This window comes from Petaurus breviceps, unplaced genomic scaffold (genome assembly GCF_028583685.1).
Source record: "Petaurus breviceps papuanus isolate PSGF00001 unplaced genomic scaffold, PetGlider_PUasm1.0 218, whole genome shotgun sequence".
Classification (NCBI taxonomy): Eukaryota; Metazoa; Chordata; class Mammalia; order Diprotodontia; family Petauridae; genus Petaurus; species Petaurus breviceps.
In genome coordinates this window covers 10987488-11002928 of record NW_027185872.1, presented here as the reverse complement: position 1 = coordinate 11002928, position 15441 = coordinate 10987488, and the positions used below count along the sequence as shown (strand labels likewise).

Sequence of the window (15441 nt, the reverse complement as noted above, 5' to 3'; positions counted from 1 at the left end):
CAGCACCCCCAAGCTGCTGCCTAGGAAAGCAGAGGGAGCCATGGGCATCAGGAAGAGATGGAGCACTGGGGGGGGGAGCTGGCAGCACCCCCAAGCTGCTGCCTCTGGCTACATGTTCACCTCCAGGCCACCCTCGTGCCCTTCAGAGCCACCAAGACACTTACCAGAGAAATTTTGCACCAATCAATATAAAACTGAGCTCGGAATTTTTTATCGCACGTTATGGCGGGTTCCATTTCTTGGCTGCAGCGCAGCTGGTTCTGTGCATTCTCCACCTCCCGTAAACACGAGGAAAAGGGGACATCAGCACCCACCGTCACATAGACCCTGAAGAGAGACACACAGTCTGGGATGTTGGCTGGCCCTCAATGGTGATTGTGATGAGGGTAGAACAAGACAGCCTCCAAAGCAGGCTTCCTCCTGAAATGCCCTATCTCTCAGAGGAAACTATTTAGCTAATGGTGGGACTAAGGAGAGCACCCTCTCTGAGATGGCATTCTGGGGCCTTACTGCCTCATGGGGTGGGGGGAAGAGGGAAAGGGGGAGGGGGAGAGACAGCGAGAGACAGACACAGAGAGAGATTGAGATGTGTGTGTTTGTATGTGTTTGTGTGTGACAGAGACAGAGACACAGAGACAGAATGAGAGACAGAGAGAGGCAGAGGGAGAGAGACTGAGACTGTGTGTGTGTGTGTGTGTGTGTGTGTGTGTGTGTGTGTGTGTGTGTGTGTGTGAAAGACAGAGAGACAGAATGAGAGAGGCAGACACAGGCACAAAGAGAGATTGAGACTGTATGTTTGTGTGTGACAGAGACAGAGAGAGACAGAATAAGAGAGAGGGAGAGACAGAGAGAAACAGAGACCGAGAGAATGAGAGACTGAGACTTTGTGTGTATGTGTGAGTGTGACAGAGACACAGAAAGAGAACATAAACGAGAGTGGATGCAGAGACTGCCAGGCACCCTAGAAGAGCTGATGACTACAACTTTACACTGGACTTGGCTCAAGTTTCTTAGCAATCAAAGTCAAGAGGAAAAGCGTGGACTCAAAAAAGTTCATTTTGTGTGAAAGAAGGCCCCTAATCCGGCCACAGAGATCACCGCTTTTTCTGGAATGAAACCCAAGCAGAAACATGACAATTCCATCCTTGGAAAGTAGACGCTGAGGAAGAAAGGACAGCGGCCATGAATGCCCTTTGGGAGGCAGATGGCCCTGGCTGCCGCTCAGCAAGGGGTGCTGTGAAGCGCGTGGAGCCATAGGCTTCCTCCTGAGCCCACTGTCTCACCTTGCTCCTGCTGGAACGCTGGCTCTTTGAAGGCAAACAGGGACCATGCCATTTCTCTCTCTGCCCAGCTTTTAGCACAGGGCCTAGCACTTGTTGAATGGAATCCCAAGCTCTGTGAGCAGAGCCTCTGACTGATTCCTGGGCAGACACTGGAGCCATTCATTAAAAAGAGGAAGCTGGTGAACGTCTAGGGAGGGTCACAGTGAGTGTGAGGAACCAGCCTGGCTTTGTTCAGGACAGTGCACTGGCACTTCCTTTTCTGACAGGAGGGGATGCTGGGGACAGTTCTCTTCAATTACAGTTCTTGACCAGGAATCTCATGCTACTCTTGTGGAGCAGATGGAGAGAGGTGAAGGCCATGGTAAGGCCATCACATGGGTCCAGAGTGCCTGGATGACCAGATCCAAAGCATGCTTGTTACTGGTTCCAGGTGTCCCAGGAGGACCAAGGGGATGGGCCTGCTTCACAAGGTTCTCGACAACCTCGATGAAGGCATCCATAGCACGCTCACTGAATGTGCATACCGAGCTGGGCGGGGGGGGAAGCAAGCACACTTGCTTGCAAGCAAGGACGAGAGAAGCAACATCCAAAAGGACTGGGATCCTAGGGTGTTGCCAGCCTAATTAGATGAAATTCAAAAGGGAGAAATGCAAAGTTGTGAACTTGGGTCCAAAAAACCAATCCCTTTCACAAGTATGTGATAAGGAAGGCATGAGAAACAGCAGGTGTTCTGAGAGAGAGAGAGAGAGAGAGAAAGAGAGTGATAGAGAGAGAGAGAGAGAGAGAGAGAGAGAGAGAGAGACCACAGGGTTTCAGTGGAGGGCAAACTCAATGGGAACCAGCAGTGCGAGAGAGCAGCAGAGGAGGGATGGTTCCACTGTCCTCTGCTCTCATCAGACTTCATCTGGAGTCCTGGGTTCAAGGAACCAGGGGAAGTTGAGGAGCGTTGGAGAGGCAAATTGCAACTCAGTGACTGGATAAACTTCCTGCTCATGCACGCTGCCATTGACCAAGTGCACAATGGAACAGGTCAGTTCAGCAGAAGATGGACAGTTACTCCTGGGTACACCTTGGTCCCTTCCTTCTGTCCCCAGTCCTCAGCTCAGCACCTGGCACATTACCATCAGTCAGTTAATGGCTGGAGAATTGGATTTTGGATAATCCAACAACATGGGCACAGCACATGTCCAGGAGCTGGTGTCTCCAGCGGAGGATATTTGGTGACACACTGGGAGTGCACCATACACTGTTAATTGAGGGAAGAGGACAAACATTGGACATCAGACTTGGAATAGATGCAAACAGGCTGAGTGACCAAGTGCAAAGGACAGAGAGTTCTTCTGATCTGTGGCAGTGTGGAAGGGGGTCTGCAAGGGAGTGCTCCAGTGGGCTGAGCTGGGCCTTGTACTCTTGAGCACTTTTATCAATGACATGGACAAAGACATAGGTAGGAAGTTCATTAGATGTGTGGAAATAGCTAACATGCTAGGCAGCTGACAAGGATTTGGGGAGATACTGGAATATCATCGATCCATAGATCGCAGAGATGATGGCTAGATGGCTAGGTCAGATCTCTCCCCACCTCCAGCCACCTTCCTAGCCAGAGGATGGTGGCCAGCAGGCTGGGTTAGCAGTTCTGATGGGAAGCCAAGCCAAGAACAGCTATGGCTTCCACAGACACCAGGACTGAAGAGAAAGGACACCATATTCGCCCTCCCTCCCTCCTCAGCAGGGAAAACTGAATATTTGTATATCTCAAAGATGATTCTTTGACCTCACTAAAAAAAAAAAAAAAGGATTTTGGAAAAAATCTTTTATTTCGAGTAGACTTGGTGAGAAGCCTGCAAATCCAAACGGCCATTTTGAAACCCAACACCACCGCATGACAACGGGAGCTCTGCTTACCCTTCCTTCATGTCATTAATCGGGAGGGGCACGCGTCCTCCTCGGTCCAGGGCTGACGTGATGTTAATGGCGTTTAGACGCTCTGGCTGCCAGACATTCTTCACTGCCCCAAGAAAATCACCAAGAATCTCACTTGCCAGCATTTCTTCCACATTCATATTTCTTATGAAGAATTCTGCTTGATAGGGTAATGGGAAATCTAGGTTTTGATGAGAAAAGTGTATATGTTTGAGTTGAGAATTTCCAGAAACCCAATGAACAACAGCAAGAGTGGGAACATTGTTGCCATGGAAACAGGATCCCGGCTGAAACCGGCTTGGAGGCTTCCATGGGAAAAGACACAGTTACTGCATATCAGTCCCTATGCCCATGGAGGGGCCAGGGACCATCAGCCTATTCCACTGAGATTGTTGTGAACCCTCTCACCATCAACACCGCGCCCCCCGGCCCAGTTCTGTGACAATCTGCAAACAGATGAGCCTTTGTCCAAGGCATTCGAGATGAAAATGCTAAAAAGCACAGGGCCACGCCCAGATTTCTGGGGTACCCTGCTGTGAAGCTCCTTCCAAGCTGACATTACTCCTTTGGGTCCAGTCATTACGCTGGTTCTGAATACACTTTTGTGTACTGCCACCGGACTCACTTCTCAGAATCATAACATCTGCGTGAGATACTTTGTCAAAGGACAGCATTCCCTCCAGTAACCCTAGCACACCAGAGCTAGCTAGATGGTGGGGCCTAGAGTTAGGAAGACTCATCTTTCTGGGTTCAAATGTGGCCCCCAACACTTACTGCCTGTGGGACTCTGGGCAAGTCACTTCACCCTGTTTGTCTCAGTTTCCTCATCTGGAAAATGAGCTGAAGAAGGAAGTGGCAAAGTCCTCCAATGCCTCTGCCAAGAAAACCCCTAATGGGGTTGGAGTTACAAAGAAACAGCTGAAATGACTGAACATCAGTTCTAGCAAAAGTGGTAAGGAGGTTGGTCTGGCCTGTCCTCTCCTTGGTGAAGCCATGATGGCCCTCAGTAATGAGTCCATTTTAGGATGCCCCAGTCTGGATGACTCCCTCTTCACTCTCCATCTTTACTGCCTGTCCTGTGAGATCTGCCCCCACACCTGCCAGTTCTTACAGACCCTAAGACAAAGGTCACTTGGGTCATGAGGGTGGACCTTGTCAGGGCAGTCAAGCACTTTTTTTTTTGCCTTTTGGAGGGCAATTGGGGTTAAGTAACTTGCCCAAGGTTACATGGCTAGGTTTTTTGTGTGGGTGTTAAGTGTCTGAGGCCGGAACCAAACTCAGGAACTCCTGACTCCGCGGCTGGCGCTCTACTCACTGAGCCACCTAGCCGCCCCAGAAGTCAAGTACTCTTACTGTCATCTGGTCTAGGGATGGAGGCCCTTTCCAGTCTGAGGATCATTCATCTCATCAGAAAAAGCAGAAGCCAAGTTGGACAGTAACCCACGCTTGCCTCGATTTGTTCTCCTTTCCCCGACAACTTCTTAACATCACCCCCCAACCTTGGTTTACCTCATCATTGCTCCCTAACCTCAGGTTAATCAGAACATCAGCCTACTTGCCTCCACTCCAATTAGACAGACACGCCACCATGGCTCTGTTTGTCAATTGTCAGAAAATCGGGAAATCTGGGGTCTAGTGGCTCCAGAGCTGTTCCAACATGCCACCCCACCCTACCCCCAGAAGCTTGGGGTGCTGGCCCAACCAAAGCTCCTCCAAGGACACAGAAGAGAGGGAAGATTTCAGCCATTGCTTCAGCATTATTTGGTAAATAAATCTAGCCAGTGATGCCTGTTAGGAACAGGTGCCTTTGCTAACCATTCTAGATCTCCAGAACATATCCGCATCCCGGGAATGTCACCAAACACCTCCCAGCTGCCTCAGGGCTGTTCCCTGATGGTCTCAGACCCACTAAGCTCACTCCCTACATGATCCCTCTGACTGGAACCACAACAGTTACTAGGAACTAAAACCAGGGGGAGGGACCCTTTGGATTGGAAAAGGGCTTTTCTGACCTGAGCAGGGGCATTCCCTCAAAGAAAGGCTCAGTCACTCCAAGGGCTCTCCTGGCCCCAGGACATTTAGCCCACCATCCCCTCCCCCCATTCCTGCACTGCTTTTTATTTATCTCTGTTTGTGAGCTAACATTGCTACTCCTACTTGGAAAGAGGGCTGCATGGAGGTTGGCTCTGTCTCTCACTGCCTGGATGATCCCAGGAACATCCCTCAACCTCTCTGGGTCTCTGTCCCTTGTCGTAGAATGAGAATACCTTCTGACTGTACATCCATGGCCCTGAGCCTGGTTCTTTGGTGTGATTCTCAGACCCACACTCTACCTCAGGGGGCACTGACCTCTGAATAGTCTCCATTGCCTTCTCTCCCAGTTTGGAAATCGTTGATAACCCTACCCAGCTCCTGCTTTGTTCACTGAAAGCCACTGAGCGATGTGAAAACAGAAATCTGCAGGAAAGAAGGGCTTGGGGGCCCACTCTGCAGAGCTCCTGGCTTGCCGTTGCCATGGCCACAGCCTCTCAGCCAGTCACTCTGATCAGTATTCTGTCACAGCTGACAAGGGGCCTCAGAGAAAAGCAGAGGAAAAATACAATCAGGAAAATGGCGTCGAGACAAGAAGACAGGGTGGTCACGTGGCAAGGGGACAGAGAGAAGGACAAGATGGCCACCGTCCCAGCAGGGGCTTCCTTGGAACCCTTGGGGTCCCAGGGGAAAGTGAGGCAGGCCCCCAGCATGTAGGGGGACCCCTGTGGGGACTCTAGGGCAGTCGAGCTACACTGTGGAGGGACCCTCTGAGTGGAGGAGACTGCAGGGGCATTCTTTCACCCTCTAAGAATGGCTCTGCCCACAAATCTTAAAATTCACTTTCACATCCATTAGGATAAAAACTCAGCCCTTCAGACAAAATCCTCCTCCACGTGGTCAGGCCTTGTTCCAGGATGCAGGAACTGTCAATCAGTCCACCTGCAGCCTTCCTATGTAATCAATCAGGCCCCCACTGCAGTATAAAACCAACCAATGGGAGCTCCCGCTGGCCCCAGCACTCACCCGGCAAGTCTGCACAGAGATGGTGCCACCAGGGAATGAGGACCGCCTCTCACAGTGCTCCTCCATTAGACTGGGAGCTCCCCTGGGGTCCTGAGGGTTTAGCACAGTGCCCAGCACGCAGGTGGTGCTCAATAAATGCTTGTGGACTGACTGAATGATTTGTATCTGGGCTTACTGTAATCACCAAGAGCTCATGAGAATTCAAGGCAAGCCTTGCGGACTCAACCAGCCTGCTCCAAGAAGCAGCCCCAGTTCGGGGGTCAGCCCCCAGCAGAAGTGCAGTCCAAGAAAGCCCAGGGCCTGCTGTGAGCTCTGTTCCTCCAGGGAAAAGGCAGCTTGAGAACATGCCTCTGCCTTGGCCCCCAAGGCAAACAGGGCAGCTCCATTAGGAATGAGGGTCACACAAGGAGAGCCTGGAGCCTGCCAACCAGCCCCAAACAATCAGGACTGCCCTCCCCCTGACTTGGTGCACAAATCATGTCACCGTTGGCAGTGCCCACCTCAGATCCAAGGGCAGAGCCAGAATGGAGGAAGAGTCTGTGGAGCCAGTAGGAGGAGGCAGCCTCATCATAGCAGTGGGGGTTCTGGTGACCACGTCTGGTCCTTCCTCAGCACTTTGATAAAGGCCCTTTCCTTGTTCCAGAGGTGGACATTATTTCTAATCACAAAATTGTAAAGAATAATGTCTTTAACTATCTGAGGCCTTAGGAAAAAGCCAATTAATCTGAAAAGCAGAGGCAAGAGAAGTTGATTCTAATTCTAGTAACATGCTCTCGCCCTTGATTTTCACAAATGCCATCTTCCAAAAAGGCATCACGGCACATCTTGGGAAATCAGCACCTGAGAACACATGCATCTAAAGAAACGACTTCCTCAGGTATCTACCTATTGGCTAAGTGTTGGGAAGCAAATGGTGAGCCGAGTAAGGGTTACTGGTTCATTTATTTATTTCCTTATATTTTAAACTCCGATTCATCCCCTGCTCTCCGCTAGAGAAGGCCAACAATTGCTATAGATATAGTCATGGAACCGTCCACTCCATCCTTCCTCGATCAGCTCTTTCTGTTAGGTGCAGAGTACCTTTCCTCACAGAGCCTTCTTGGCCGATTTATAATGCTTTGGGTACGATTCTAGATTGTTCTCCAAAATGGCTGGATCAGTTCACAATTCCACAAACAATGAACTGCTGTCCCAATTTTTCCACATCCTTCCCAGCATTTTCATTTCCCCCTTCAATCATTTTAGCTAATCTGATAGGTGTGAAATGGTACCTCAGAGTTGTTTTAATTTACATTTCTTCAATCAACAATGATTTAGAGCGTATTTTCATATGACTATAGATAGCTTTGATTTCTTCCTTTTGACCATTTATCAACTGGGAAATGAATTTGACTCAGTTCTCCGTAATATTTGAGACATGAGGTCTTTATCCAAGAAACTGGTCGTGAATTTTCTCCCCCAATATTTTGCTTTCCTTCTAATTATGGCTACATTGGTTTTATTTGTACGAAACCTTTAAATTTTAATATAATCAAAACTGTCCATTTTTGGTCCCACAATGCCCTCTACCCCTTGCTTATTCACAAATCTGATAGGTTATATGTTCCATGTTCTTCTAATATCCCTTTATGTCCAGGCCATGTATCCATTTTGAACTTATCTTGGTAAACAGTATAAGATATTAATCTATACTTAGTTTCTGTCAGTCTACTTTCCAAGTTTTCCCAGCAATTTTTTTTCTTTTATCAAATAGTGAATTCTTATCCCCATAGTTTAAATCTTTGCATTTATCAGACACCATGTTAGTTCATTACTACAGTGTCCACCCTGTGCCACTGATTCACTTTTCTATTTCTTAACCAGTACCAAATAGTTTTGATAACAAATACAGTTTAAGAGCTGGCACTGTTAACCTTCCTACCTTTATACTTTTTTTTTCATCAATACCTTTGATATTCTTGTCCTTTTGTTATCCCAAATGAATTTTATTATTTTTTCTAACTCGACAAAATATTTTTGGTAGTTTAACTGGGATGGCCCTGAATAAGTAGATTGGGTAGAATTGTTATTTTTATTATATCGGTTCTGCCTACCCAAGAACAATGGCTATTTCTCCAATTATTTATATCTGACTTCATTCGTATAAAAACTGTTTTATAATTGTGTCCATATAGTTCCTGGGCTTGTCTTGGCAGGCGGACTCCCCAGTATTTTACATTGTCTGTGGTTATTTTAAATAGAATATATCTCACTATCTCTGCAGAGTTTTGTTGGCGATATGTAGACATGCTGATGATTTGTGTGGGTTCATTTTCTGTCCTGCGACTTTGCTAAAACTGTTTCACCAGCTTTTTAGTCGAATTCCCAAGATTTTCCAAGTATGTCTTCATATTATCTGCAAAGAGGGATAGTTTTATGATCTCACTGCCCACTCTGATTCCTTCCATTTCTTGTTCTTTGTATTGCTATTACCACCACTTCTAGTATTACTATTGGTGATAATGGACATCCCTGCGTCACTCCTGATCTTACCAGGAAGGCTTCTATGGGGGGTGGGGAACCTGTGGCCTCCAGGACACGTGTGACTTTCTAGGTCTTTGGGGGCAGCCTTTTGACTGAGTCCAAGTTTTACAGAACAAATCCCTTTATGCAGGGGATTTATCTCCATTACAGAGATTGCTTACTCATAGTTTTAGGCATATGCTTCTTACCAATTTAAGGAAAAATCCATTTTTACCTGCACTTTCAAGTATTTTTTAACAGAAATGAGAGTTGCATTTTGTCAAAAAATTTTTTTCCACATTTATTGATATAATTATATGATTTTTGTTACTTTTGTTACAGACACAATCAATTATGTTAATATTTTTCCTTATTCCTTTCCTTATCCCTGCATTCCTGGTATAAGTCCCACTTGATCCCAGTGCATAATCTTTTTGATATATTGCTATAGTCTCTTTGCTAGTATTTATGATTTTTGCATGAATATTCATCAGTGAGATTGGTCTGTAATTTTCTTTCTCTGTTTTTGCTCTTTCTGATTGAGGTGTCAGTACCATATATGTTTCATAAAAGGACTTTGGCAGGATTCCTTCCTTGCCTATTATTATTCCAAATAATTTTTATTTAATATTGGAATTAGTTGATTTTTAAATATTTGGTAGAATTCACTTGTAAATCTATCTGGTCTTGATAACTTTTTTCCCTTAGGAAGCTTATTTATGACCTGTTCAATTTATTTTTCAAAAATAGGTTTATTTAGATATTCTATTTTCTCTTCTCTTAATATAGGCAGTTTATACTTTTGTAAGTATTCTACTTCACTTAGATTATTAAATCTTTTGTCATACAAATAGGAAAAATACCTCCTAATAATTGCTATAATGTCATCTTCATTAGTAGCATATTTGCCTTTTTCATTTTTGATACTAGTAATTTGTTTTTTTCTCTTTTTGAAAAATCTATTATCTATTTTATTGTTTTTTCATAAAGCAGCTCCTAAATGTATTTGTTAATTGGATGGTTTTCTTACATTCAGTTTTATTAATCTTTTAATGTTTACAATGTCCAATTTGGTGTTTAATTGGGGATTTTTAATTTTGTTCTTTCTCTAGTTCTTTTAATTGCATATCTATTCCCTGATTTGTTCTTTCTCTAATTTATTGATGTAAGCATTTAGATATATAAATTTTCCTTTGATTACCACTTTTGCCACATCACATAATTTTTGGTATATTGTCTCATTATTATCATTCTCTTGAATAAAATTATTTATTGTGTTTGCAATTTGTTCTTTGACTCACTAATTCTGTAAGCAGGTTATTTAGTTTCCAATTAATTTTTAATCTGCGTTTCTGCGATCCTTTTTTAAATGTAATTTTTGTTACATTATAATCTGAAAAGGGTGTATGCCATTCATCACTGAGAAAAAGCTATGTTCCTTTCTATTCCCATTCAGTTCTCTCCAGATGTCTAACATATCTAGTTTATTTAAGATTCTATTCATCTCCCTCACTTCTTTATTATTTATTTTTTGGTTAGATGCATCTAGTTCTGAGAAAAGAAAAGCAGAAGTCCCCCACTATTACGGTTTTGCTATCTATTTCCACCTGTAATTCATTTACCTTCTCCTTTATAAATTTGGATGCTTTAGCATTTGGTACATATATCTTTCATACTGATATTACTTCATTATCTTGGGTACCTTTTAACATAATGTAGTTTCCCTGCTTATCTCTTTTAATTAAATCTATTTTAACTTTAACTGTGTCTGAAAAGTTATTGTTTTTTAAGTTAAAAATCTCCTATCAGGATTTTGTAGTAATCTATGACTCTGGCAAATACATTTTTAAAGGACCATAGGACCTGTGGCCCCTGCCTTTTACAGGGAGGTGAACTGAGACCCGGACAGCGGAACTAACTTGTCTAGAGTCACACAGGTAGCTGATAGTAAGTAGGATTTAAATGTTTGTGTTTTGGTGGAGTGGGGTTTCCACCTGGATTCTAAGTTAGAGCCAAGAGAAAAACCCATGAAGCCCCCTCAGTTTACAGATCAGGAATGAAATGTTTCAGGAAATGTTCAGCAACATTTCTTCCTGCTGTTTAGCCCCGGTTCTGATCTGGCTAAGTCCCATTCAGCACATGCACCCAGACCCTACCATGCTCCAAAGCCACTTTTCTTTCAGACATACCTTCTGCTGACATGATGTTGATGACCAGGTTGTGCCGTGCTGTCTCAAATGTGCGCCTGTTATAAGCTGTTATCTAGAATGAGAACAAAGGGAAAACTATGAAATAGTACAGTTATCTGAAAATACAATGAAGATAACACAATGAAAATGCCGTTCTGCTGACATCTGTCATTCACCTTCAGACTGACAAAACAGGCCTTCTTCGGCCTCCCAGAATATGGCACAGCGTTTAGTCTCAGTTGGACAATAACGAACTAATCTGGTTTAATAAAATGGAGACAACTCATAAGCTCCTCCACACATCAGGATCTCTGCCTTCACCAGTGCTGCTTTCTTCCTCCCGTCCAACAGCCAGCCCAACTTAGTGTCTATCAATACTGTCTGTCCCAGACCTAGGGACTTACAGAAAACTCCTGTAGCATCTCCATCCACATGCAGGTTAAAATGTTAACTCAGAGTGAGTGTAAATAGCAACTGTTTCTGTTCTTCTCTGCCCAGAAACCCTGAGGATCTTCCCCTCCCCGTTTGAGGTGGCTTTTGGTTTTAGTTTGTCTTTGTTGTTGTTTTGAGCAGGCAAACTAAGCCACTTTTTTTTGCCTCGTTTCTTACCTAGCCTTAAGCCACTGAATGGGTGCTATCTCAGACAAACTGAGACCTGAGAAAGACCTTCTTTAAAAAGGCCAAGTTCTCCCACTGCATCTGGGATCATATCTCGCCATCTTGATTTGTATCTTGCCACTGGACTCAGATGACCCTGGAGGACAGTGACTCTGCACACTTTGCACAGCTCCACCTCACTTTGGCCTTTCCTGTAAGGATGGTCAGGCCAAACTTTTTAAAGGGATTGTAAATATCTTCCAGGAGGGTCTGCATTGTCCTAGGAATTGAGGCAAACAGTCCCATGTCATTCACAAACAGGAAGAACTGGGAGGCTTCTCAACTCCCCAGAGAATCTCTCCTTGGCCTGGACTCTGCTCTGTATTTCCTCCATCCTGGTGGTGACCACCTTTAGTGAACAGATGTCTCCCCATTTGAACAGAGGGCCATCAAACAAGGCTATTGCTGTTACTGGGTCTTTCAATGAACTGTGAAAGATTGTGATATAAGGGTGGGAGGGATAACTGTACTCATTGGGAAAGAGTCTCGAAGGTGGCATTATGTCTCATTGACTCAAATGCTTGAGTGTAGCCAACAATAACCCAACTGGTCTTGATATTCTCTGTATCTTTCAGTCAATTCCAAAATGAAGATAGTCACTAAGACCCTGCCTGCTCCCTCCTGCTACATTTATCAAGGATGCTTTTGATTCGTGTGTAAATGACGGCGTCTAGATGGGAGGGCAGGCAGAAGGGTCAGGAGGCACTGAGGTTTTCTCAGTCACTTTGGGGTATAAATAAGATTCAGTTTATTTCCACATCTTTGGTATTTTCCCCTCCTTTGGATACCTTGCACCTCAGTCCCTCAGCATTCTCCCCACTGTGCCTCCCCTAGCACAAATCTTCTCTATACAGATGCCCAGTCTGGCAACTTTGGGGGGGCCGTTTTTAGGACATCGACACACGATCCCAGATGGGGATGGACCAGGGTCCAAGTGTGGAAGATCCTCTGTCCTTGGCAGGGCAAGCCGTTTGTTCTCCTAATCTTTGGAGATCTTTTCCATTTTCCTTTGGGTTGTCCTCTTCCTTCCATCTTCACCCCTGAACAGTTAACTTTGGCTTAAATCAAAGTAAATGATGTAGTCAGCTCTCTTGCCTGGCTTTATTCTCTCTGCTTTGTGAGACAATCAATGCTGCCCATCATCATCCATCATCTCTTTGTAAGATGGGACCAATGACTTTTATTCTAAACTGGAAGTGTCAAGCTGGAGGCAAACTCCCAAGTGCAGCTGAACTAGACTGAAGTGTAGCTGGAAAATGTGGAACAAAAAAGTACAAATACAACACGGCCCACGCATTACTCACTTGTGGGTTTCCAATCTCCCTGCAACCTGCGTAGATCCTGCCATTGCCCTGAGCTGCAGATGACAGGGGCTTTGAAGACCTTCTGGGCTTGTGGTGGCAACCGTAACCCTTGGTGCTGATGCCTCCCTCCCTTTCCTCCCCACCCATCACTTACAGAGACAATTTAGGACTGAGCTATTCCATTCTCCCATTCTCATTGTCCTTCCATCTCCCTTCACTCTGCTATTTTCCCTGACAAGTCACCAGGCTGACTGGGAGATCACTTCTGTGCCGATAACCAGAATGTTTCACTTTCTGCCGGTATTTGGTGTTTCTTGTTACCCAGTGCCTTCTCAACAAAAGCATCCTCAGTACAGAATTGTGCAGTTTCTTCTGGGGCCCCTTATCTTTGGCCTCTCTCATTCCTTTCCCCAAAGCCTTCCTTTGTACCTAGCTCTTTCCCTCTCCCTGGGCAGGGGGCAGTGTGGTGTAGTGAGAAGGTCAGAGTCTCCAGAGTCAGGGGACCTGGGTCAAAGCTGAGCACCAGTGCTTGCTATCTCTGTGACCTCGAGCAAGCTACGGAGGGTCTCTGGGGTTCACTTTGCTCACAAGGGAGCTTTTTAAACCAATGAACTAACAGAAGACCTAGGGGTCATTCCAAAGTCTGTGTCTGTTTGGGTGGAGACCATGCAAAAACCTGGAAAGCAGCTAAAGGGGGAAAGGGGTGGCACATCTGGGACTCAGGACTGATTGGGTGACACTGCAGGGCGGGATCCAGCCCTCTCCCCTCCCTGGCTACCCAGTGTGTGCTGAAGAAATCTCAGGGAGTTCTTAGCCTTGCCAATCATTTTTCACCCAGCCCCCCTTGATTGGCTGGGCTGAATGGGAGTGGAAAAGGAGGAGTCTGCACAGCAGCAGCCCGGTAGACTGCGTCTGGAAGCTTCTGGCTGACTGGGTGGATCTCCAGGCTGCTTGACTGTGAAGATAACTCCCACAGCTGTGTTCAGAGGGAACTATCCAGTCCTGAGCAGGCCTTTAACCCTGTGATGGAGGGAGCACTCCAAGCTACATGGGGTGGGGGGTGGGGGGTGGGGGGAGGTCAAGGCATGGAGATGAAAGAGATTTTGTATTTTGGACATATTCCAAGCACTATCTTGAGAGGTCTTGGGGGCCACTGACTCCATTCATAGGCAGTCACAGTGACACTAGGTGATCATACAAAGTACATCTCCTCAGAGGGTTAACTGATTGACTAATTAATTACAGGAGAGCCTGCAGCTCTCTGTAATATTAGAAAGTAGGGGAAGGAGCCAAACATGTGTGGAGATAGCCTGGTAGCACCCTGAGTCTACCCAACTGCCATACAGGTAAAGTATTTTGTAAGAGTAAAGGTAACACAGAAATATCAGTACCCACAATGTCTAAGGGTTACCATAGCCCCTGTTTCCAAGGAACTGACACTTCAACGTGGGAGCAAGAGAAGTATTGCTCAACAAAACTCAAATACACTAGAATGAGGCAAGGAGAAGGCTCAGTCATGGGTTGGGAAAATCTGAGATTCCATTCACCAAGGGAGATTACAATAGGCTTTGTGGAGAAGGGGTACCCTTGCTCAGAGGGCTCTGAGAGAAGGAAGGGATGGCAACAGAAGCTTCGAATGCAAGTAATTACAAAGTACAGACATCAGAATTACTTTTCTCTTTACAAATATTTCATAATTCAAACTTTTTGCTAATTTAGCTTAGTCTTTCCCCTGGTTGTGGGAATTTGTGAGATTTTCTGGTAACTATCTAAAATTGACATCCAAACATACCATGAACAGAAGTAGATCTAACATATTTCTACAAAATCTTCCTAGACGATGTCTTACTAAAATAAGAGGAACCCTAGAGACTCCTAATCTCACCCCATCCTGATGCCCCAGCTAGCACAGGCAGGTTAAGGATACCTCAATGATGGTTGGCTTTCCCACATTCTCCGCCGTGGGGGAGCCGTACAGCACACCATCGCTGTAAGGTGTCCTCTGAATGTAGCGGAGCCAGCCAGGTCTGTCTGGGTAGCCCATCAAATTGGTATTGAATGTGATGGGGTCATTACTTACTTCACCTAGGTAAGAAACAGACTGTTAATGAAAACATGCAAGACAGCCATTGTCCCACTCACACTTGACTGCATTTAAGAAAACACTGCTGTCTTCCTTGCTTTTAGGATAATGCCAAACATGCTGAGAAAATAAGGCTAAGAGTCTCTCCCAGATGCCAGAAAAGTCTGGAGGGCAAAGGCCCATTGGAGGCTGCTAGATCTGCAGACAGAAATCCCCTAGAAAGCCATGTGTGCTGCTCATGAAAGAGAGAGAGAGAGGTGTCAGGCACAAGCTTCCTGAGTGGGTCTCAGAAGAGGGGGATGCCTGGCACACAGCAAGCCCTTAATAAATGCTTTTGGGGCCACTGAACTCAAGCGACAACTTCCACTACAAGAACAAACACCAGTGAGTGCATTTATACCATCCATCCTTTCTGGGCAGGTGGGAGGCACCAGGGACCTGAG

The 15441-nt window shown here is 45.6% G+C and overlaps 1 protein-coding gene across 3 annotated transcripts in view; it reads right to left on the bottom strand.

Annotated features, from left to right (window-relative positions):
* The window catches only part of SGCE (sarcoglycan epsilon), a 54790-nt gene that overhangs the window by 13867 nt on the left and 25482 nt on the right, over positions 1-15441 (bottom strand). For all 3 annotated transcript variants that reach the window (XM_069094489.1, XM_069094490.1, XM_069094491.1), the window contains 4 exons: positions 14843-15000; positions 10955-11027; positions 3189-3387; positions 165-327 (listed from right to left, as the gene is read on the bottom strand). In XM_069094489.1, coding sequence (XP_068950590.1) covers positions 165-327; positions 3189-3387; positions 10955-11027; positions 14843-15000 — 593 coding nt within the window. The remainder of the gene's footprint in view (positions 1-164; positions 328-3188; positions 3388-10954; positions 11028-14842; positions 15001-15441) is intronic.